At 44.5% G+C, this 26,031-nt stretch overlaps 1 protein-coding gene across 5 annotated transcripts in view; it reads right to left on the reverse strand.

The window, feature by feature from the left end:
• ASAP1 (ArfGAP with SH3 domain, ankyrin repeat and PH domain 1) overlaps window positions 1–26,031 on the reverse strand; it is a 2,617,237-nt gene that overhangs the window by 267,597 nt on the left and 2,323,609 nt on the right. For all 5 annotated transcript variants that reach the window (XM_069621633.1, XM_069621635.1, XM_069621634.1 and 2 more), the window contains one exon: window positions 17,890–17,956. In XM_069621633.1, the coding sequence (XP_069477734.1) occupies window positions 17,890–17,956 (67 nt within the window). The remainder of the gene's footprint in view (window positions 1–17,889; window positions 17,957–26,031) is intronic.

Consider the following 26,031-nt stretch of genomic DNA (forward strand, 5'->3'; position numbering starts at 1 on the left):
GCCGGTGGGTTGGTAGGTGATATTGATGGAGTAGCGGGCAGCTGCTGAGGCCCGTGTGTACTCTGTCTAGCCGATTGTGGGGTAAATCTGCCCTGCGTTGCTGATGGATAAGCTGTAGGCCACGTACCTGGTTGACACCAATCCGACCTTGTGACTCGTTCACCTACCTGCTCCATTCCTCAGTAAGGTATCGGACGAGCGGTTATTTGTCTGGCACGGTGGACATCTTGTCGAGCTGCATCCCACTTGCCGAAGTCGTGGTGCTTGGCTCACTGGGCGCAGCCTCCTCCAGGACTCTTGGCAATGGAGTGTGAGGCCTACCCTGCAACTCAGACCGGGGCCTGGTAGGCGTGTCGCCCTCGGCAGAGTTGCCGGTAGTGCTGTGTGCAGGCGCCCCCTCTGACATGTTGCCGGTGCAAGGGCGTAGCCCCTCGGGTGTACACTCGGTAAAATAATATTGCAGTCCCTCAGATCGGTCACCGGAAGGTTCTAGAGACCCCTCAGCCTGGCCACCGGTAGCTGAATTAGCCTTGGTATTCATGCTGGTAACGAGAACCTGAGAGGTTCCTCCTGTCTGGGCGTTTCTGAAGAAAGTAGTGGCCCTTGCGGGGTGTACTGGAAAAGAGTAGCCCTCCCTTGGGCCTTGACTTGTGTCTGACAAAGTCCTTCAAGTCCTCTGGAGGAGACTTCTCGAAGAGCTTCCTCCACCTGGCTAGTTTGTTCTTCAAAGCATGCGAAGAAAGTGCGTCACATGCAGTGCAACCCTCCTATCCATGGTATGGGCCAAGGCAGCGGAGGCAAAGATCGTGGGTATCTGATGTCGGGAAGAGCCCCTCGCAGGCTGGAAGCCTGCTGAAATCGACATGCGCCGGTGAGGATCGTGGCACCAGAGGACAGAGTACCTAATTGATAAAAGAAGACAAAAAGACAGAAGAAAGTATCCGGGGAAGAGCATGTGGTATTACATGGCCGAAGCCAAACACAGGAGCGCTGGTGAATTCGGCCCGTTGCCCTCGACGCGGAAAAGGGGACTGAGGAGTGGCCCGGTGGGCAGTGTCAGGGGAGCGCACGCTCCCAGGGCCGCACCCCAGCGCACCTCTACATTTAAAGATGATTTTCTCTGGTGAAAAAGGTTCAGTCTCCCGTCCCTATCAAGGGACGCCCATGCAGTATGGAGGAAAGAGGACGGGACGTAAGAGTACATGGTCGTTGTTAAGGAATTCAAACAGGCAATACACCCTGGTCTCGGCCTAGTATGCAGTGCGCAAATTAAATACTTATTTTATTGTGTCTATAAGTTCAATATTCTGAGTGATATACCAATTCATATCACACCCCTTCTCAAAATACCCCCAGGCCCCAATGGACCAGGAATCAGGCTGGTTGGTAAAGGTAATATTTATTTATTTAAAATTCAAATCAAACATATGTTTTAATATATGGGGCAGCAATCACCAATGTGGTGACAATACAATTGAGAAAGTAGGTAAGGCAGTTGAATTCACTTATAGCAACACAGAATATAAAAACACAGAGAAAATAACAGTTTTGGCTTGTTTGAAAGATAGCACTTAGGTTAAGATTTCCCCCTGCCAATTACTCAACTCACAAATAAGCAATTCTACACAGATCTAAGTAGCAGCAGGTATTCAGGAATAAAGAACAGTGTACAGGATTTGAATACAACCTTCCCTCCCCAAACAAGAGAGAAAAGTGGTCTGGAAATCTTACACTTTTAAAATGACATTCGAAAAAGGCTGAGCAAAACAATGAAAAGTGTGCAAAAGTACTTAAATCAATGTAAATCTCTATGGGAGCAACATGGGAAAGATGCCAACAATCAAAAGCTTTAGTATGAGCAACAGTAAACACTTTGATAGCTATTACATTGAGGAAGTTATGCAATGTTGAATGAGAGGTGTTTTCAGAAAAATAGAGCAGAGAAAAACAGAAAATCGGTTTTAAAATGACAAGTTTATTTTACTTAAACTAGATTTAATGGCTAAGAAAAAAAGAATGCCGCCCGTTAATCACCACAGTTACACGGCCGCTTGTAACCCTTCATGTGGCGGCTACCCCGTTCTCTTTATGGGAATTATTTAATCAAAATCACTAATGGCTTATGGTCTAGTAAAACAAAAATGAGGTGAAAATCGGTGCTAACACTCGGAATCCCAGCCAAGGTTGCAAGAATGATTCCAACAGTATTGTAGGTTCTTAAGTTAAAGATAGGATGGTTTCGAGATTGGGATAGGACAAGGCAAGGCAAAATATGCTATGGTTTACTTTGATTACTATTAATACTTACAGTCCACTATAGTTTAAGATTTTGGACCGTCAGGGGCTCTGGTCATCACACGAATCGGGTCTAAAGGACAGCAGGGCAAATCTGGTGGAATTTGGTCAGCAGGGCGGTTCTGGGCACCTGGACTGGCACCTCGGACTGCACTGGTTACTGGAGACCGGAGATCAGTGTGATGGCGAGTTTGGAGCAGGCAAGCATTTTGTGGTAGCAAGCCAGATTGGATCAAATTGCTTCCCTTAAATTTTGGGATTGCTTCAGAATTTGGGCCTAGCTGAAAAGGAGTTCAGCAATGCAGAGGCCTTGGCTTTGCAAAGAAATCTGGAATCAGGAACAACGACAGAGGATTCAGGAACAGGGCGCCACACGGAAATCAGGATGAAGTCAGGAATCAGAGTGTTTGCGTGTTGTGAGGTTCCCTTATTTATCATGCCAAATGACATCACTCAAGTTTATGGTAGGGGCAGACTTACTACCCACACCCACAAGGCTATGATTGGGCAAGAGCACAGCTCCCGCCTTGCTTTTTGCTGGATGGATGACAGAAAGGGATGTCCTGTTTTATGAGATGATCTGGAACCCTCCCATAGCTATTGGGACCAAAATCTAACTTTCCCATAAATACATATTTATGTAGTTATGCCCTCTAAGAAAATTGGATACATAAAGTACATATTTTGTGGATCACATTCCAATCCAACTGCCTAGTCGGTGGCACCTGATTTAGTTAGTCTGTTGAATTTTGGCAATTTTAACCATGAAAGGTTTGGCCTAACATTTCCGAATTCTGTACACATATGCACAATTACCCCTAGAATATGGGTACACAATATTATATTTGCAACATTAATAGTTTCTGCGCAATTGGTCATTCTTTATAACTTCTCTTCCTTACGCAGTAAGAAATTCTACCAAGTTTTCAAATGGATAGCATAAATTCAGATTTAGGTGTATGTACATTTCACTCTTTCTTATTCTTGCTGCCAAGTTAAATGTCTTGAAGTTCGGTGGCAAAATAATCATTTTAAACCCAAAAGTCACATGTCATTTTTTTTTCTTTCTTCCCAAGTGTGAGCAAATGGCAAATCCTTTGAAGTTGAATGAGGGGCCTCTCCCTGGAGAGTGGAGCTTCCTGCCCCTTCCCTGGAAGGGTGAGTGTCCAAGCCTGCTATTGTCTTCGCCTGGGGCACAGACGAATGTCTAATGAAGTAACTTCGTCATGAATAATCAAGGCCTCCCTGCAGCAATTAGCCTTTCCTGCCAGCAGTAGAGGTGTCAACCTTTCTCAGGCTAATAACTGTCAGAGCAGGGTTGTTTTTTTATATAGTTGATTTAACTCAGACTGGGTTTAGCTTTAAGGTTCACCCTTTAAATCTTTTATTTAAACATATAAAATTAACACAGTTTATAGGTGGATTTTTAACATTAGCAATCCTGTGACATTCTTAAAGAATTAAGCCTTTACACAAGAATATACTTTACACAGGCGATTTTGCTCTTCATTCCTGAAAAAGTACATTAAACATTTCTTTAAATCCGATTTTCATCTGCAGCAAATACACATTTTAGTCAGCATTAGTTCATCCCTTGAGTGCTGAAGTGATTTGCAGCCTGGATACATGTATCATGCCTTTGAGTTTCTCGCTGCACAGCTGATTCTAATACTTGTTGCAAAGTTTTAGCCATGTTTCCCATGGAAAAATGAAAACACAGTCCCGTTTGCTTTTACAAAGATACTGTTGCCAGGAGCTGTCATTCAATGAGGCCCGGTTCCTCTGAGCCACACTGGATTCTCTTGGGCATTGCAGGGCCCTTTTAATCTCAATGATTCAATAAAATGAATGAATCTAGCGCCAAAACAGCACTTTTTATGGTTGAAAAGCTGACATTTTAAAGAGGCATTTTGGTTTTACAGCAAAGTACTGCTGCTTCTTTCCTTTGCTCGATGTTGAATGTTGCAGAGCACACTGGCACATTCCTGCACTGATTACTCTTGTTTTACCCCACCTGAAATGGGGTTGGCAGGACGGTGCAGCCATTTTCTGGTTATTACAAAATGCAGTTTCAAGATTGCGTACCCTGGGACGTGTCTGTGTCTGGACCATATTCTGTGTCTGTGAGAGCAGCCACTGGGCCTAGCAAACAAGGCAGTGGTCGAGGAGGCAGAAGCTGGGGATTATAACTTCCTTCGCCGGCAGTGCCAGAGGGCTCTTACTAGGGGCACATTGAGGGATTGGAGGACGTACGCAGTGTTGCAGTTCCGTCACCAAGGTTTGCAAAGTGGACAAGATGTCTATAACGACAAATAGGTGCCGATGGTGTTCTCACAGGAAATGTAGACAGAGCAGGGGGTGCAGAAGGTGGGAGTGGTGGATACACTGGTTGATGTGATGCTGGTAGACTAGGATCAAGTTCCTCTTCCATCTCCTCTGATCTGAAAATGAAGCCTCCAGAGACTCCACTTCCGACATTCTACCCCCTCCTGTAGCATTTAGACAGGAGGTGTCGTAGTGGCCACAGGCACCAGAAAAAACATTGGTTTTGCTTTGATGGTCGTGGCAAAAAAAAGAGTGCTGGCAGCACGACCCTCTCCACAGTAGCACTTTTTTTTTAAAAAAAAGCAATCACAGGACCCTATGTTGTCGTTGTGGGCGCTGGCCTGGGATGCAATGGGATGCAATGCAACCCTGGATACAAAGGTTGTAAACGTGGTAGTTTCAGACCTATGACTCGTAGGTTTAAAATATGATTTCTGCTTGTGACACGTTGATGGGTGATCGTGAACAGTGTTGTCGTCGATGTGGATGTCAACAGACGACGTTTGCTAGAAGACGACGATCCTGGCTGTGGTGATCATGGGTGCCGGTATCGTGGACAAAGCCATCAACGATACTAACAACGTGGTCCTGGCAGCCCTCGTAGCCATCGCTGGAAGGGCAGTGTAGGTGTGTGAATTATGCCCATGTCCTCTTTTTGGTTTCTTCCCCAAGGAAGTTTTCTCATGGGACCTCAACCTCTTTATAGATGGAGTTTTGTCCGTAGATCTGCCGATCCTGACAGAGGCATGATTTCGCACTGAGGCCGTGTCAGAGGCCCTGGCACCCTACTCCAGCCAAGTCACCAACCTTTTATGGCGATCTTTCCATATCTTCGAGGAGAAGGACTGGCAAATAGAGCAAGCGTCCACTCCAGGCAATATATACATTTTTCATGTCGATGGTCCACAAAATTGTTCTTGAGGCGACACTTTGAGCAGAGCTTGAAAAGGCTCTTCTTGCTGACGTCGCGTGGAGGAGGCATCAAAGTCAGGAAGAGGGCCTCTCACGGCTAGAAGATCTTCTGATGTCCTGATCTTCATCGGCAACCGATCCCCACTAAGGGCAGTCCCAGATGAGACCGATGATGAAGAAAAAAGGTTGAAAATATATAAAAAACAGATGAAAAGTCAATATTTTGAGGAGCAAAACAAAAAGGACTCCAAACACATAACGTATGGTAAAGAATCCGAAGATGTCCTCCAGGTGTGGCGCTAAGTAGGTCTAGTGCCTTTGGCTAGGGTAGTATGACCACAATAGGCTATGTAAGCGACAAGTATTTTTTTAAGCTTATACGCTAAAATGTTTTCATATTACTGAGGATTACCAGACTGACGACAGGGAATGTTTATGAGCATGTGAATCCATGAAAGATCCCATGCTGGAGAAACCTCCATACTTTCAGCCACATGAAGTATGCCCCCCTTAAACCCTAGCACCCTGTGACACCATGGTACACACAACACTATATGACACACCGTACACATTTCCATCAAGGTACTGATTCACACTTTCATTTCTCACAACAGGCACTGTGGCGAGCCAAAGGAAGGACACAGACTCTTAAATGACATGCTGCACAATGTTTTATTAAAGTTATTTAAAAGGGCTACCTTTGCTTATCACAGTGGGCTGTCCCTGCCTACGTTACTAAGGTACTTGTTTGTCAGTCACGAATGTCCAAAATAAAAAAAAAAGTCTGCTGACCAAACTACTGTAAAGAACTCATGGTGGCAACAGTAAACACAGACACAAGTGATCACAGTTCAAGGGTGTTTAATAAACTGTAAATGCAGGGTGGAAGAACACCTAACCTAAATCTAAGATGGGAGCAAGCTTCGACCATCAAATGAAAAATAAGGCAGTACTTGTGGCATCATGTCAAAATAAAAGTCCTATACTAAAAAGAACTATTGCCAAATTCTTACAACTAATTACAGAAAGAGTGTGCGACAGGGGTTTCAAATAAAGTGTTCACAGATAATAAGTCAGGATGTGATTGTCATGGGTCTCTCTTCCCCACGTTTAGAACACCGGACAAGGTGGATCTTCTGAGCACAGCACACACTCAAACTTTCCAAGCACTAGGCGACAGTTACCGTATCAGCTATCAGGTTCTTCGATGGTTAAGTCGCTTTTCAACAAAAGTCTCTTGCCTTCTAGGGCCTAATATTCAACAAAACAAAAAGTTCCTTCTCATAATGGGCTTTGGGTGATGACTTTACAACCCTCTTTCTGGCTCAGACCCCGCTCGGATGTCAGCCTCTCTCTTTAGGGTTCACTATGGCTTTTCTTGCATTCACAAATCTTAATGTTTTTTTAAACAGCTCTTCAGGCTCTGCCCTTTTTGTCAGCATCCCTCTGCCGGGTTCACTCTTGCCAACCTTTGCTAAACATTTCACTGTGGGCATCCCTCGGCCGGGTTAATTCTTGTCAACACACTGTATTTCCAGGACTTTAGACTTCGCCCCGTTTTATTGGCATCCCTCCGTTGGGTTAACTTTTGCCAATCTTGTCAATTGTACGTTTTCCATTCAACTTTTACGATGCAGGATTTACTTCCCCCAATTCTTACGATACATGATTCACTTCCCTTAACTTCACAATCATCTGTCGGCCAAAGACTTTCGACTGTACAGATGATTTTACAAAACCCCTGAATGAGCACTTCGACCCCTCTTGTTGCCTTTCCCAAGGCATTCTAGTTCTGGTAGTTTCAATACTTGGGTAATCGTCCAGAGCTTCCTGAGTGAGCCCCCACGTGGTGCCGGACTCCTCTATTGCTCGTTTTCCCCCGTTCACATCAAGTGATCTTTATGCTTTCAAAGTTCAATTAGCCGTTTACTACTTTTCATTCAACACAGTTCGGTTTCTTATCGACTTTCCACTCGACTCGCCAGCTGTGAAGAACCGCTTGGCTTTCTTTCTCTTTGGAGTCCAGGTTGGTACCATGGAGACAAGCATTTCTCCCCGGCTTGGTCATCAGCGGAAGAGGGTCTCATGTACCATTGACACCTGCTGCAACACACACTGGCTATTGTTTGTGGTCTTACAATTCCTTCCGTGGAGGATTCACAGGCCTTAGTCGGAAAGAACAAGGTTGCTTCTCTCCTTGTCACCCTCTTGGTATGCGCCCTCTTTCTCCTCCTCTTTAACTGCTGTGCTGAATTAGCTCTCACGTTGTGCAGTCTGCCTTGTTCGTCCTGTGCGCCACCTTTTATCCCTGTGAGGAAGGGAAAGAGCCGTCAGGAGTGTGCGATTCTGGTCAATTTCCTGACCCTTGTATTGGGAGATGTCAGGTAAACTGCTCTGGTGTTAGTCCGTTGTCTTTCGTGTTGTGCGAAAGTGTTCCGTGTCAAAAAAGGTCAGGTGTCAGTGTTTGGGAAGATCCTACGTGGTAGGATGGAGAAAAGGTGTTGAAAGAAGGGGGATACCACGTCTCACCTGTCTGTGTCCCACTTCCACACCCCAAAGACCCCCCGCAAGGTGATCCAACCTCACTGGTCCATCCCCAGGAACTGAATCGAATAGCGATGGCCGTATACTGGCCACCTGGATGAGAGATCCCCGGGGACTAGCTAGGGAGACACCTTCAGGTTTCTCACACTGCCCTATCTGACCCTACCTCTTACGCAAACTAACTCACATCAGGAGAAGGATTTCCAGCTCCTGAAGGTACTCCTAGTTCCAGTATACATTTTCCTTGTTAATATTGGATTTGCAAAAAGTATCTTGTGACTTTGTGAATAAGTCTCTTTAGTTCATCAACTGCATTATGAAAGCTTCCTTTCTCTTTGGGAATCCCTTTTGGGACTTTCACATAGGATCCGTAACTCTTGTCGTTGATGTTAGAATATCTTTTTTAAGTATTCTTTTTCTGGTGAGCTTTCCCTCAAGGACAATTATATATACCCCTCAGTTGGGCTTCTTCTGTTATATATTTCAATTGTCTGTCTCGCTCAGACTCTGGGTCCCACTTGGTTCTCCCTTCCTCTTCATTCTCTTCTAGTGTAAAGTTATTAGTTACTTTCCCCTTTTCCCAGGATATTTCATTCCATTGCTTTTCTTTAGATTTGTTTAGCTTTTCAATGGTTCCTTTTCTAGTATCAATACGATTGAAGTTCATTTGTTTCCAAATAAACTCTGTTTCAAATGTGCCACTGAGACAAGTTGCTTGTGTGGTGTAACGTTGTCCTGAGTGCCTCTCTAAGTTGTAGGTATTCAACCCGGAGCATGCTAAGGGTATGCTCCGAAGTGTTCTTTATTGTTGGCTCAGTTGGGAGTTGTAGGGTCCTGAAGGGTGAATCTGGGAAGGGAGAGTGAATTGTTTCAACCCAGATCCAAATTACGAGGAAGCATGAAGACACTGTTTTTGCAATGGGCTGCATGGACAGACTGGAGGAGAGGAACATTCACCAAAATATGAGGATAGTCACAATACTAACCTGGACCATGCAGAGGGACATATTAGGATCTCTAAAAAGATGGGGATTCGCATAGCATTCCTACAAGAGACACTTGACCATCACGGAACTAAAGAAAGTCAAAGCGAGGCGGGGAGGAGAGATACATGGTACACACTTCTCTTCCTATTCCAGATAGGGCCTGACATGGATAGATAGGGTGCCCCATAAACATACCAAAGTCAGACGAGGAGGGAAGAAAACTGATCCTACTGGGCCATCTGGAAGGAAGGGAAATGGGTCTAGTGAACACATATGCCCCCAACATTGACAATGACAAATACTTTCCGGGAGTGGTACAACAGATGAGAGGACACAGATACAGGCAGCTCTACAGATAAGGGGTGTATCAGCCACTTTTACACCCTAATAATTGGCAAATACTCTTATAAAATACAAATTAAGAGTAAACATTCTCAAAAAATAGGAAAAAGACGTATAGAATCTTGTGCCCCCAGATTTCATCCTCACAGCTCCATGGATACGTTTGAACCAGTAGTGCACGTAGTGCCACAGGAAGAAACTCCTATTGTAACTTCCTGATTGGAAGACGTAAACCTGTATCTTTTAATGTGCATGAATGACTAGATGCAAAGAAATAAATATTACAAATAATTTCAGTTTTGAGTTAAAACATTTTTGACTCTCATGGGAAATTGGACTTACATTTTTCCCCCCCTAAAAATAATTGTACTCCCAACTTAAAAAAAATTGTGAATAAAATACTCCCACTTCCAAATCTTATCTGGAGCACTGGATACAGGGAGGTGATATGGGAAGGTGACTAACTGCCTACTTGACCCATGCCTGGTGTGATGAATCAGTAATGAGGAAGACTGAGAAACCCCCCTGTTTAACTTTCCCAGTAACCCCTTAATTTTAATGTGCCAAGCCAAAGTAGTCAGAAAGTCTAACTTTGCTAATAGGACCACAAGTCCCATAATCCCATAAGAACTGGGACAAAGTCATGTACCAGTAGCAGTCTGGCAATTAAGCCTGATAGCCCAAACCTAAGGGAAGCTGAGAGGGACTCCTTAATTGAGTGACCACAGCGGAGACACCTTCAGCGAGGAAGGGTGTGAGTCCCAAGTGAAGCCAGAAATTGCAGAAGTTGTGCAACATGTGGAGAAAATAACCCAGCAGCCGATGAGTTGAAACCAGGCATCCGATTCCTTGCGCAAGCACTGCCGGCAATAGTATCTAGCTGAATAATCACTCGCATATGAGCAGCACTTATGTGAAGTTAAGAGTTGAGTCTTTGGAAACACTTAATTGTAGCACTCGCGTGTGATCGCGTATTCTTTATTACACTTGCGTGAAGACCAAACGCTATGAAAATCAATTGTTGAACGTTAAACTTTGTAACCCATATGAAGTGGTTGCGTAAGCCTAATTATGATTCTAGGAGGAAGAGTAACCTCTGAATCTTTATTAACGCAGTCAACAATTGCCAACAAAGATTCAAGTGTTTATACATTGTTAAGTTGGAGAAAGCAAGCATTGCCTAAGCCAAGAGCGAACAAGGTATTTCCCCAATTGAGACTGAAACCCACCTTTTCCAATATCAGAGAACAGTTAAAAAACAGTACTGTGAGCGAAATTGAATCTGACCGTTGACTAAGATACAAAGGTGCAAGCATTACTTGAAACCAAGCGTTTGGGTAATTATTCTGGCTAACAGTAGGCAGAGGGATAAAGGCAAGGTTGGGGAAGGGGAACTAGCTACTCAAAAGTTCTTTGAAGTTGATACAACTCTTATCGCCAAAGAGAATAGGAAGGAGAGAGAATTGTGTCCTAAAGGCAATCCGTGGTTGTTGTTGGTTGCACATAGACAAGAAAGGCAAATAAGCTGGTCCTTTGACAAGGGTTATTCAGAGGAAGAGTGCCTTGTCTTCTTGAAGGTGTTGAAGTACCAGAAGGTGAATCTTGTCATAACCAAAACTTGTTTAAAGTCACAAAGTACTGAAGCTGTGGTGGTGTCACAAAGTGGTGTATTTGGTTGTAAGTAGATTTGAGACTTTAGCAGCACAAACAAAGGTGGAATACTATGAGGCAAGGAGTAAGCCCTCATGGTAAACTCTTGTAGGAGTTGGAGCTGTTGAAGTGGAAGTAGAAGTGATGTGAAGTAATTCTGACAAAGATGCCTACTGTGACTCCCAATCTTGTAAAGAGAGACATACTAAGTGTTTAACCAAGAACTGCGTTTTATTTTCACTTATAGAAGTTGTATTCCCTTTGAACTGAAACATTTCTTCTTGGACAACTGGAAGTTGTGGCAAAGCACTGTGGCTGCAAATGACATCGGTGCGATCTTGAGGAAGTGGAAAGTCTTTGTTTCACAAGAAGGAAAGCTTTTTCTGTTGTTGGAACTTTGGTTTACAGAACTATACTTTAACATTGAAGACACTAAAAACTGAACTAAGACCATCACAGAATGCTGATTTCCTGGTTTCCTTTTGGAACTGAATTACCTTGAAACCTGGGAAACGGGAGTTCATCCAGGTTACCAACAGAGACTGTGACTATCATTGTTGATGTTACTATAAAATTACCATATATTTCTTTATGTATTTAATGTTTAAGTGTGAGGGCTCCTGTGTTAACAGTGTTTTCCCTTTAGTGTGGATAGGCAGGGAAATCCTCATCCGAGTAGGGATAGTGAGGAGTTTGATAATATTTATAATTTAATAAAATGGCATATGTTGAAAAATCATCCAAAAGTTGCCCACTTAACATTTCTGACCCCTCACACTAGACAGATCACGATCCACAGCAGCACACAAATCGCTAGTGTCAAAGTCACTGAACCAGAGTGTGTTAGACCTCGACTTAATCGACCTACGACGAGAACAAAAAAGGAAAGAGAGGGGATACTCATTTTACTCGCACCGGCACAACACACACTCTCGCATAGATTCAATTTTAGTAGGCAGAGACCAGTTTCACAACTTCAAGGAGGCCACTTATCTAGGAAAGAAATTGTCTGACCACCCCCGCCCCCATCTAAGGACACAGTGACCTGGGGCAAGAGACTGTGGTCAATACCCAATTGGAGGCTCAGAGATGAAGCGTTAAAAGATGATCTCCACTAGAACTAGATACTTCACTCCATAGCAGATTATTTTGAACTCAATGTAGAGTCGGTAGGAAATTAGGGAATAATCTGTGAGGAAAGGTTTAGCCACCACCTAAAGGATTCGATCTGAGTTACAAGCCAATCTAACCAACTTGGTGACCCGGGTAATGCAACTAGAGGGTGAACTGGCCCAAGGATCCTCATGCAGGGCAGAACGTGTCTTCCGGGCTCAGGCATAGCTACGCTTAGGAAAACACGACTACATGCAATATGTGAAGACGATTCACAGGGAAGGGCACAAGGTGCGATGACTTTTAGCTTAGCTTCTGCAATGGGATGAACCTAGGAGCACAATCACCCAGATTATTTCAGAGGGAGGTGATCTGCTTACAACACAAAAGGGCATAAACAAGGTTTTTCACGACTATTATGTCAATGTGTATAAAAGTAAGGGTCCAGCGGACACTGAAGACATGATGGATATGCTAGATCATGCTAGTCTGACAAAGATGACTGCATCCACCACAGAAGGAATGGCAGGGTCAGTGACAGATGGGGAAATCAAGGCAGCAATTGACACTCTTGGGACAGGGAAAACACATGGGGGGGGGGGGATGGTGGCGGAGTCCATGAGGCTAGCGAGAACAGTGGTGTTATTTAAGCCCAGGAAAGACCTGCGTCGATGCAAATCTCATCACCCGCTCTCACTGCTAAACTTAGACCTTAAAATATTAGGGAAGGTGATGACTAATATATTACTAAAACAGACCTCACACTTGGTCCACCATGACCAGTGTGGCTTTGTGTGAGGGAGAAATCAGACTATGAACCTGCAATGGCTCCAGCCTGTCATAGAAAGGGTGGAAAATCTAAAGGAGGCTAGATACAGTCAAAGTGTTTGTCACAGTGGAATTGAGTTGGCTCGTCCAAGTACTGACAAGATTTGGACTGGTTACTAATATGATCAAATGGATACAGCAATTATACCAAAAGCCACTGGCAAGGGCAAAAACCGGCAAAAAGATGTCTTCTAGAGGGCAACTGGAAAGGGGCCCGCCACATGGATGTCCACTGTCCTCCTCCCCATCTTGTTTGCCTTATCGTTAGAGCCCCTAGCAAACTTTTTCAGATATCAATTAAAGATGAGGGCATAACAGCAGACAGCCAGTCGCATGTGATTTCCTTATACGTGGATGATGCTATCCTCTATGTGCAGAACCCGGGTCTGCACATCCTATATGTATATGTATAGCTGGAATGTATAGGCACATTATCTCGTTTTCGAATTAACATGGAAAAGTCAATAATCTTCCCACTAGGGACTCTGAAGGGGCAATCACGTGGGGATCTACCGGAGGTGGGCATACAGTGGGAAACCGAATCCTTCAGATATTTGAGCATCACACAACGGCAAACACATTCCAATACAACATGGGCAGGGGCTAACAGGTCTAGAGAACAGCAATGAGTTCTGGATGAAATTACCCTGTTCTCTCATGGGCAAGATAGCGATCTGCAAAATTACTGTACTACCTAGGCTACTGTACTTCAATTATATTTATTTCTTTATTTCTTATAATACGCCACAGCCCGCAGGCATCAGGGCGCATACAAAACCGGTAACACAACAAACAATTAAGCAGCGGCCTTAAGGAGTATGTGGGTGTTAATTGAATAGTATTGTCTTCAGACGTTTGCGGAATGCAAAAAGACTTTTCCCAGTGGAGGTCGACTGGCAGTCCATTCCACGCATGTGTTGCCTGAACGGGGAATGAACGTCCCTTCCCTCTTGTTGTCTTGACCTTAATGCATATCAGCGAAAGGTGTCCTCGGATCTAGTCGATCTCCTTTCTGGTTGCAAGGAGAGACTTTTTTAAGATACGTAGCAGCCGATCCATGCAAACATTTGTGTGTTCATGACAATCTAAAACAAACTGGCAACCAATGGAGCTCTCTCATTGCCGCTTTGATAGGATTTCGTTTAGGAATGTTTTTAATAATACGCACCGTGTCATTTTGAAAAGTTTTCAGTTTACTTCTGCAATTCTTACTTGCCCCACAATGGAGCACATTATAATAATCCAACCGAGGTAAAATGATGGCCTGCACCAAGGTTTCACAGTTTTTACTTGTAACATAGGGCTTTACCAGCCTAAGTAATCTGAGATGGTTTTGGGTTTTACTGTATCCACACGTGAATCAACCCCTAAAGTACAGTCCAAAACCACACCAAGTGTATTAACCTTGTCCTGTGTTTTGGGTTTTTGCAGTGCCCGTCAATGGAGCATTTCTGTAAATGTGTCCAGTTTCATTCTAGCCTGTGGAGTTCCAAAGGCTAAAATCTCCATCTTTTCACTATTCGAGCAAAGACAATTCGCTGTCATCCAGTCTTTGACCAATGTATACATATTTAGAATTTTACTTACATCCTTAGTATAGTTACCGCTTAACTCAATCAACAGCTGCAAATCGTCATCATAATTGGTGAATATAGCTCCTTCTGCATCAATAACATTACATAAAGGAAGTAGATATATATTAGAGAGTGCTGACGAAAGACACACGCCGTGTGGGATGCCGCAAATGGATATTTGATGAGTGGAGGTTGCCTGCCCCCCAATAAACTCTAGACAGCCTATTGGAAAGAATTGACCCAATCCATTCAATAGAGGATGATGAACATTGGCCCACATAGAATAAGTTGGCCAGGAGCTTTTGTGGTTGTAAATCAGATATCTGAGGGGGTACCTGATTAGTGGGCATAGAATAACTTTTGTAGGAGCTTTATTAAAGTGATCCATTGGTGTTTCTGCTTGTGCATTTGCACCTTTGTCTGGTCGACAATCCAAAGAGCAACTGCCTTGTGAGGGAGTAGTTACCTTAGTAGGTGCCCCAGACAGGCTGTTAAAATACAGATGAAATATTTGTCAAGGATAGCCTACCTGGTTATTTTTCAAGTAGTTATTAATGATATCATATCCAGCTACGATTGTATCTACAACACAATCGGAAAGCACCCAATTTACCGAGTAAAAGGGTAGCGAAGCGATGATGCAACATGTTTGCCAATATTCCATATATGATCAGGCTTCTCGACAGGGTGTCCCTAAAAAACTCCAAAGATACCAAAAGGGTGAAATCAGCCTCACCGACTTCGAGTTGTACTTTTTAGCATCCCAGTTGCAACACACAACTAGACGAAATGTCAGAGGACGCTGAGGCAGACAGGTTATTACTGGGAAAACCCCTGAGGCATTACACAGGCATGGAAACACTTTGTAGGGAAATGGGGAGATTTCAGACCATCTGTATCACACAGACGGTCCAACAGGTAAAACTGGGGTGGGCTATAGTCCTAAAATACCTTTGAGAGCAGACCCCAGGACGGTCGACAATATGGAGGATATTGGCGCAAACAGATGTGCCTAGGCAGGGTTTCAGATGGCAGGGGACTTCTTTGCAGGACGTCATTGGTATCACATTTCACCTAATAGGCATGACATTTTCAGATTCCTCAATGTTGCATGTCAGCTCAAAACTCTAGCGAAAAAATGGAGCTCCATACCTAAAGAGCCCCATATCACACTGGTCCTTCAAACCATGCTGACCATAGGAACTTAACGACATGCGACAACACGATTATATGTAGCATTACAGGACAGTGACAAGTTACCCCAACAGAAGGTGAAGGAAAAATGGGAAAGGGATATGCAGGATGCATTCGAGGAGAAATTGTGAAACAAGATCTGCTCAAGAATTAGCATGGTATTAAGAAATGCCGGTTTTAAATTAATCCAATTTAACATCCTGCACCGCATCTAGATAACCCCTCAGAAGCGACATATGATAGGCAAGGATAATACACTCACACACATATCCAAGATGCAAGAGGGAATTTGCTGAGGTTTGACACATGCTGGGTCATTACAAGTATGCCGGTCCGGAAAGAAGGTGCTGGTAACAACGTGTACCAGCACCTTTTCTGGACTGGCACTGAGTCTGCCGGTAGGGACAGTGAACTGCCGGCAGGCCTAACCTGCCGGTAGTTCAGGCCCAACCGGCAGATCATTCACTGAAGCACTGGCACCGTTAACAGTGCCAGTGCTTCAGTAGTTCCCATTCTCATGGAGCCCTATCGGACTCCATGGGAATGGGAAATTACCGTTACTCCGCTGCCCGTCATATAGATTGCCGGTAATTACTTGCGGCTTGCCGGCAATCTCATAATGACCCCCAAGGTTTGGGAATGCCTGACAACAGAACACTTTTGCAAAATTACCTGTTTGCTGGGTAGACAATTGGACTGTACCCCCCCCCCCCCCCAAGATTGGTCTATTAGGGGTACTAACATGAAGTAAAAGGAGAAGTAACAACAAGATAGCTGCCTCCCTTCTTTCACTGGTGAGACATTGCATGGCCATCTCCTGGAAGTGACCCAAAGGACCCTCACTTAGCCAATGGTTACAGGACTTGCTGAAGTGGGTAGCGTCAGAAAAATAAATAGTTTACGAACAAGGGACAAGTGAGGAATCGGACACCCTGCAAATGGAGTGGGGCACCCTCCTTACGGACCTGCAAGCATCCCCGGATCTACCTCCCGGAAGGATCACATTTATGGACAACATACACAAACTACACTCCAGGCACCATAGAAAATGAGGACCTTTCGAGACATCAGGGTTTATACTTCATTTCAATGGTGGGATGATATGCTACTTACTCATGGACCTGGATTGGAATGAAGGGGGGGGGGCTTGGATGGGGTGGGAGGTTTTTCAAGAGGATTGTAATATTTCTTGTATTGTTGTACAAAGAAACCAATAAAAACTATATTTATAAAAAACAGTACTGTCAAAAAACATGTCCTGACGTAGCTGCATGACACAGTAGATGATTACAGTTATTTGTATCCTTCTCTGGCCTCCAAATGCAAGGGCACAGACAATCTCGCTAATTAGTGGCACATTTGCATCTCAAAATACTGGCAGAATGTGCCATTATTTCCAGATAAAAATGGCCCATATTGTCATTAGCAGAGGGCAAATAATTTCTTGGGGCAAGGTATTGACAACAGTTTGTAGTGTTCCTGCAAGCTGTTGTGCAAACATGGATGATTGAAGAAAGTTGGAAAATGTGCAATCATGCTTAACCCAGTAACTGAGAAAGAGCAAATTAGACCTTGATACCCTAGACAGTTCAACAATCTTTAGCTTTGGAGCCAAACAATCATCTTAACATCCAATAGAATATGCAATACAATATACAGATGTCAAACCTTTTCTGATTTGAGCGCAGTTAAACAAAAAGCTGGATATTATATATTTACAATGAAAGTAACATATGCCTGTCATGTAACAATGTGATACACCATCTAATTGTATTCCCTGATTTGACTAGATGAATAAATGCCCCATTTCCCCGAGGCCCAACGAAAAGGGTAAGAGAAAATTGTCTTTTTATACCCGACTCATAACAGGAAATGATGACTAACTAGGATTGTGTTTTCATTGTGGACCAAGGGAAAGGTGATGACATTTTGTGCTACTTTCATCTGATTTTTATTTTTTTGTATTCTCTTTCCCTCTTCTTTTAAATGTTCTTTTAAATTGGGAGGATTGATGATAATGTAAATGGTTGTATGTCTTCCTTGTGAATAAGTAAGCAAAAACCAATAAACATTAAAAAAGATACACAATCTTAAAATGTATATATTTATGTTAAAGAATAACAAACCTTGAGTGCGACATTCTCTCAAACGTACTTGCAGTCTTGTCTGCTGAGGATGAACCCACATCATTACCTAGAAATAAAATCACACGTTATAATTTATGTTTAAGAGAATGATTAAATGGAAATAATTCCCGAATATCAAAAGACGGCTCTTGCAAGAACAAATCAACAATGCAACATGGTGATCAAGGTGCTTTAAATGGCACTCACACACAAGCTACTACAAGCTATTACCATTCCTCATGATAGACACTAATGATATAGAACAAGTCACTTACCACTGGTAACATACTTTCTGGGGGAACACATTCTTCTTTCTGACAAAAGTATTAACTTCTTATAATAAGTATCAAGAGGGAAGGATCATCTTGATTAATGTGAGGGTATAGGACTAAAAAAATAAACTGCCTTAACATGTGAACCCAAACCAGGCAGGTTTTGAAAAAAGAAAGACATGCTTCTATCAACATGTGCAGGTAGATTCTGGCACTATACAAGTCCGAAATTGTCATCCAAAGTGGTGGTTCTCTCACTAGACGCAGAGAAAGCCTTTGACCAAAATGAATGGACATTTCTTTTTAAAATGCTAAAGCTGATTCAGCTCTGGATCTATGTTGATTGACTGGATTAAATTGTTATATACCAGACCGACAGCTTCTGTCTCAACAAATGGTCTTTTGTCAGACTTTTTTCACACAACTGGAGAGAGGTACTAGGCAAGGCTGACCTCTTTCTCTGCTGTTATTTGTTCTTGCAATGGAGCCTCCAGCCTACTCGATTAGAGAAGATAACAGATGACAAGGAGTATTGTATGGCAAAACAACGCTAAAATTGTGGCAGTATGCAGATCTGTTGCTTCTGGTCCAAAATATGTAGAGCTCTCGTCTGGCCTTGATGGAACAGATTGAAATACTCAAGACCTTCTCTGGTCATACAATCAATTGGCTAAAACCAGAAGCATTGCTAGCCTCAGGATCTTGTGGAGCAGGTCAGATTGGACGTTCTCGATCCCAGGTGAAGATGAAATACCTAGAAATATGACTAGCGAACCAGATTAATCAAATTAAGAGGGAGAACATGAAATGGTTGGTTTCCAACCTTCAGATAGATTTGGATAGATGGATGGAGGTGAGATCATCACTCTGAGTCAAGGTCACAGCGATAAAAATGACTGTTACCTCTCGTATCAATTACTATTGTTAAGGATTCTAACCGGGCGTCACACACCAGACCAGGACTCTTGCCACTAGCCTAAAATGCAGTGCACAATTAGAATACTTTTACTTAATTTCCTAAGAATTCAGATTGAGCTGGCACCCAACCCGTCTCACAACCCCTTTTACAAATACCCCGGGGCACAATGGATCATGAACCAGGCCGGTGGGTGGTAATACAATATTTATTTATTTTAAATTCAAAGAAAATCACACAAATTTAATATTGGGCACCAATCAACAATGGGGTGATAATTACAAGGTAAAATGATGAAATACACTTCGTTTAACCTTCTACTATAACATATCCAAAGCACAAATGAACAGGAGCAGTTTTAATCTTGGGGGAGGTAGCACCAGTGTTAGGATTACCCCTGCAATGCTCCCTCAAGCCCCTATCAATCGAATTTTGAGTGGATAGAAAGGAGCAGCAAGGAGTCTGGTATACTAGGCAGCAAACAGAATTTAAATCAGACCTTCCCCCACAAAATGGGATTTTAAAACCTTTGCAATTGCATAAAATAGCACTCGGAATTACTAAATATTTAATTTAAATATGCGGTTTGAATAAATGTGGTAAATATGAGTTATGCCTGTATCAGGGAAGTAAGAGCACTAGCAACTACAAGGCAAGGTACCAACAACGGGCATAAAGTTCAGAAAATCCACTTTGAAGTGACAACACAGTGCAGCCAAATCACACTCGTGGAAATTGCATTTGCTAATTTACACAGGTTTAAATGTCAAAACAGTTTGAAAAACAGGTGAAACAGACAGAATCGGAATGCGGTTTTCATACTGAATGACAAATGCACATCACTGGGATAATAGGAAAGAGTGACTGTAGCTTAATGACAGGATAAGATTCTCAAAGGGAAAAGAAATTCGGTTTTAAAAAAAAAAGCAGTTGACAGAGAAAATCGGTTTGCAAAGGAAAGGGCAAGTTTCACTTAAACTAGATTTTAGTGGCTAGAAAAGAGAAACGACACCCGTGAATAGAAAAGTTACGCTGCAGTTGTAACTCTTCACACAATGTGCCTCTTTTTAGGGAGAATTAATTAATTAAATCAAAATATAGTACTAAGGACTTACAAATGGCACAAATAAGTGGAAGCATGGCGCTAACACTGCGTAATCAAGGGCAGGATGCACAGAGAATTCTGACAGTTTTAAACAAGTTATCAGGGTATTGATGGGATTAATTAGAAGGTGGAACCACAACAAGGTTTGTTTTCAGGATGGGGTATGCTATGTGTTGGTATGGGATGGGGCGATACCCGCAATTGAGTTTGGGATTTGGGACAGCCAACCAGGTTTCTGGACTCAAAGGATCTGGTCACGGCACAACGGTGGACTCTCCTAAAAGAAAACAGCTGGGCCTGTCTGGTCACTGGATAGCGAGCGTACAGCTGGCATGCAGGTAGCGGGGCAAGAAGCCGGTCTGGTCACAGGATACTCTCAAAACTGGTACCACAGCTTTTCCCCCTTTCTCCCTGGGTTATTGGGATTTTCAGTGGGGTTTCTTTTTGGATCAGTGGTCCAGCCTGGATAGGCTCAGCTATGCTCTGGCCTGGCAGTGAAATCTGTTATCTTGCAGGATGAATATAGAAGGTCCGGATATGCAGGAGTTGGGAAATTCAGAAAAGTGTGTCGTTGGTCTCTGTGAGCTTCTACCTTTTATAAGGTGGATGACATCACAGGGTTATACTATGGGGCAGAACCAAGCTAGAATCGGATAGGTCAGCCTATGTATATCGCCTCCTGCCTAGAAGCGGATTGGACTGAACGAGGGGACTCCCTTTTATGGGTTGTGTTTTTATGAGGTACAGAGCCATCCCAGAGTCAATTTTGCCAAAAATCAGATATGACATAAATTGCAAATTTTTAAAGTTGTTGCACTTTTGAAAATCATATAGGCAGATTTCAGATTTTACACGGAACATGTCATTCAAATTCCCACATTTGTACGTTATTGTTTCGCCCTTCTAATAATCTTTCGCAATTTTTTGGTGGGAAATATTTCACCTCCAATTCTACAACTTTATATATGTGTACATATTATCATAGAGCACGTTTGCATTGATTTCCAAAGTTGCACCATGGATACCTTTCCCATGATTTACCATTTTCTGCTGTTTGCGTCCCCCACATGCTATGGGAATCAAGAGTGTCTTGTTTTAATGCCACGAAAATGACATATAAACTGTTTAACTGTCTGATTTCTGTGTCTTCTGGTTGCAGAGATAAAAGTCTTAAAGTTTATTAATTCAGAACAGTCTTTTGCCCCAAATTGCCAGCATTGTCTTCCAAATACGGGCATACTTCCAAATGTTGCTTTGAAGTTCCACAGTTTGGGTGGAGGGGAGGTGCTAAAAAGTCACACCTATGTGTCACAGCAATTATAAGTTACTCACCGTAGTGACTAACATACTCTTAGTCCATAGTCCCCTTTACTCCACACTGCATGGGTGTCCCTTCCAAGGGACAGGAGACAAACTTTTTCACCAGAAAAAAAATCTTCTCCTTTAAATTTAGAGGCGTGTGGGGGTGCGGCCCTGGGAGCATGGGGTGCCCTGACACCACCCTCCGGCGCCACACCTCAGTCCCCATTGACGCATCGACAATAGATTTAACATTGCCTAATGACACCAGTATTATTAGGGGGGAGGTTGGAGGGACGGATGGAGGAAAGGTTACTATGGACTAAGAGTATGTTAGTCACTACGGTGGGTAACTTATAATTACTCTTACGTCCCGTCCCCTTTCCTCCATACTGCACGGCCGATTACAACTGAGTAGCCCCAGGGTGGAGAGGAGACCCTCCTTAAGCAAATAGGTACCTGAGAACCGCCTGTCCGAAAGCCGCCTCAGATCTAGAGCCGGCATCCAAACAGTAATGCTTGCAGAAGGCAGAGGGAATGGCCCAAGTGGCCGCCCTGCTTATGACTTACCAAGGGACATGGCGCTGGAATGCTATGGCCGTTGCCTTGGCCCCGACTGCGTGGGTATGCATGTTGGCCGGCAGCGCTTGTGCTGGCCCTCATAAGCTTCTTTGATGGCCGACACCATCCAGCGGGATATGGAGGCCTTGGAGGCCCGATAGCCTGGTCTTGAGCCTCCGAAAGTGACGAAAAGGGTGTCCGATTTGCTGAAGCTCTTGGTCCTGTCAAAGTAGAATTTCAGGGCATGCCTGACATCCAGGCAGTGCAGCACTCTCTGTGCTTCATCCTTAAGATTGGCAAAGAATGTAGGAAGGACTATTTCCTCGTTCAAGTGGAAAGCAGACGGCACGTTGGGCAGAATAGTGGGTGTGTCCGCAGGACTACTTTGTCCCTGTGAAATGTAGTATACGCTTCCGAGGCGACCAGCGCCTGGATTTCGCTGACTCTACGAGCCGAGGTAAGGCCGACTAGTAAAGACGTCTTGATGGTGACCAGCCTGAGTTCCGCGGACGCCCAAGACTATGTTGAGGTTCCACACGGGGTGCAGCCTCTAGACAGCCGGGTAAAGCCTTGCAAGCCCTGTCAAATGTTTCTTGACGATAGGATTGGAGGAGGAGAAGAAGAAGATCCCCCCTCCTCCGAGTTCCTGTATGCCCCGATGGCTGCTAGGTAGGTACGGCAGTTATCCACCTGCACCCCAGAGTGGGCGAGGTGCACCGATAAGGAGAGCACGTCGTTGCACCCTGAATGATTTCCAGATTAGCCTGATATAGGCTGAGATGCTGCAGTGTTACCTGCTCAAGTACCACGCTGTGAGGGCTCGTTTCTGTGGCGCGGGGTGGATGAACCTGAGCCCCTGCTGCACCAGAAGATGTGCTGGGCCTGTTGGGAGGTGAATCAGAGGCATCTCCGAGAAGGTGAGCAGCTCTGAAAACCATGGCCTGGCCGGCCACCATGGAGCTATTAGAATGATGTTAAGTTGGTGAGAATCCTTGATTTTGCAAATCACTCTGTGAATCAGCGGTGTGGGCGGGAAGGTGTAAGCCTTCATGCCGTTCCACTGAAGCCGAAATGCGTCACCCAGGGAGCCAGGGCCCTGTCCCTGCCAGGAGGTGAACTGAGGGCACTTTTTGTTGTGCTAGGTGGCAAAGAGATCCACCTGGGGATGACCCCACCGGTTGAAGACCTCCTGAACAACGAGGTTGTTTAGCTGCCACTCGTAATTGTCCGCTCCCAACCTGCTGAGCCTGTCCACCTCCAGGTTGGATTCCCTGGGATGTGGACTGCCGTGAGGTAGATGTTGTTTTCCAGGGCCCACTCCCACACGCTGATTGTCAGTCTGCACAGAGGAGATCTGGTGCCTCCCTGCTTGTTGACATAGTACATGTTTGTTGAGTTGTCTGTCTGGATGAGGACAACCTTGCCCATGAGAAGTGGTAAGAATGCTCTGAGCAATAACCAGATGGCGTTCATCTCTAACCAATTGATGTGGTATTCCTGCCCCTGTAGATTCCAGGTGCCGTGGACCGAGAGATCATCCAGAGTGGCTCCCCAGCCCTCGAGCGAGGAGTCTGTGGTGATGGTGGCCTGCGGGTTGGGCGGCCGAAAGGGCTTGCCCGTCCGTAGGTTGCAGTCCCTGAACCATTATGTTAGGTCCGGGTGGAGAGATGGAGGAACGTTGATCATCTCGGATTTGGAGCCCCACTCCTGGTTCCATGAGGCCGCAAAGTGCAGCTGAAACCTCCTCAATCTCGTGTGTGGAACAGCTAATAGGAGAACCACCAAGAGACCCAGAAAATGCTGATACCACCATACTGAGTTCACCTCTCTGCTGAGGAGGTGGGTGGTGGCCCTCATGATGGCCGAGATCTTGTCCTCCAAAGGAAATACCTTCTCGGAGCATGTGTCCCAGATGAGACTCAAGAATGTCAGAGTCTGCGTGGACTGCAGCTGCGACTTCTTGAGATTGAGCAAGAAGCCAAGATCGTGAAGTGTATTCATCAGGGCATGGGAAGAGTGGTGAACTGCTTCCAGAGATGTAGCTCTGACGAGCCAGTCGTCTAGGTATGGGTAGATGTGGAGGCCATCCGCACTGAGGAGGGCAGCCACTGAATTCATGAGCCTGGTAAAGACCCAGGCATGCCTGGTGGTTCTTCTGAATGGCGCAAATTCTGGGGTAAAAGCCCAAGCCTTGCTGGGAGGCTGGGACTTCCTCCACTGCCTGGCTCTCTACGAGCAACCGGATCTCCGCCAAAAGAGTTGCTGTCCCAACCTGTGGGAGTGGAGGGGAGGTGGGAGGAGAGGCTGGGATAGGGAGGCGGTACCCCGTGGAGACTACCGGGAGGATCCAGGGGTCCACGAAATTCTGGCACCAGAAATGAGCATGGATAGCAAGCCTACCCCCCACTGGAGACACGTGGACCCGAAGGGGCGTGTCTGTGATGATTCCAAATGTGTTTCTCATCCTCCACCCGACATCCAACATGGCCGCCGATTCTGTAGCCAGAAATCGCCCACTCCGTGATCCTGAGGAAACCAATTCCAAGATGGCCGCCGCAGCGGTAACCATCGCAAACGCACAGCACAGGCTAGTTGTTCTCTCCCAGGAAGCCTCTCAATCTTCCACCTTAACTTCCTGTTTACCTCCTTATAACCCAGCAACTTCAGAAGGAAGAGGCGTTGCTACTCTCACAGGAGCCGGCACACGCTTCGTAAGTCCGCTTGCTAGAATTACGAAAAGCTCTCTCTTCCAAACAATTCCTCTACTCCATACTCACGTTCTTGTTTTCCTCTCCTCCCTTTGATTTCAGAAGGTATTACGGAACCCTTCTTTTTCATTTCCGGGATCGGATTTTCATCTAAGCACGCTTAGAACCGGAATCCTCTTCATACCTCCTTCTAGTGAGTTCCTAGGTACAATCTGTGGTCCATCTTGTTTTCGGTGATCAGACTTCGGATCTTCATTCTTCATCCTTCCTTTCTAGCGATATCCTGTTGGAATTCTTTGGACGCTTCTTTTCTACTCAGGCTGGCTCAAAAAAGACTTGAAAGAGAAAGGGTAGGGTTACCTCCTTATCCATCCCGCTATTTCAGGACTATATTCATTTATCCTAATCTTATGGGTTCTCTCTTTCTACCATTATAGAATCACTTACCTTTTACTTTCCAACGGAGATCCTTTACCTCTCCGCACTCTTCCTGTTAGACGCATGGTAAGCTTCTAAAACCTTTCTATAGGTATTCCTTTTTTCACCAGACTATCAGGATTAACTGTGTTTCTTTTACTTACTACATGTAGCCCAGTAACTAAAACAACTCGCCTAAATCAGCAGGAAATCAGCCAGAAGAATACCCAGATCAACTTTCCTCGCCTGGTCTTCACAGGGAAACAACGTACCCCAGCAGCTCTTCAAGGGTTTTATTCCCCACGAGGGTTTCCCTCAGGGTTTCACTGAGGACAAGCTCTTGCAGGTCCTTTGAGAAATCCTCAGGAGAATTTCTCTTATTCTTCAAAGGATCACACCTATTCGTAGAAACACCAGGGGTTCTTCGGGTACCTGTTCATCCTGCAAGATCCCAGGTAGGTGGTCTTTGCTTCTTTTCCAGAGTATTTTGGAACAAATTTGTTGTCGATTCTTAAACAACCATAATAGTCATAACAGTTAGCAACGCCCGAGTGTACATTTGTTCCTTTTACGCTGGGCAAGAGGCATAAGAATCACAAATCATGGATTCACAACAGCAGCAACAGCAACAGCAAATCCAACAGCTGATTGCTGCCGTTCAATCCTTAACTACTGAAGTACAGCAGTTAAAACATGAGAATAATTCCTTAAGACAATTCCAACAGGCTGCAGCCCCTCGTACCCCACACTGCTCAGAAGTTCCTCCAGGACCCTTACCTGGAGGACAGTTTGATGGTAACCCGCATAAGGTTAAGGAGTTCTTAGACTCCTGTACTGTGCAATTTGCCTTTAAAGCAGCGTATT

The sequence above is a fragment of the Ambystoma mexicanum genome, chromosome 5q (assembly GCF_040938575.1).
Source record: "Ambystoma mexicanum isolate Mex_15411 chromosome 5q, UKY_AmexF1_1, whole genome shotgun sequence".
Lineage (NCBI taxonomy): Eukaryota > Metazoa > Chordata > Amphibia > Caudata > Ambystomatidae > Ambystoma > Ambystoma mexicanum.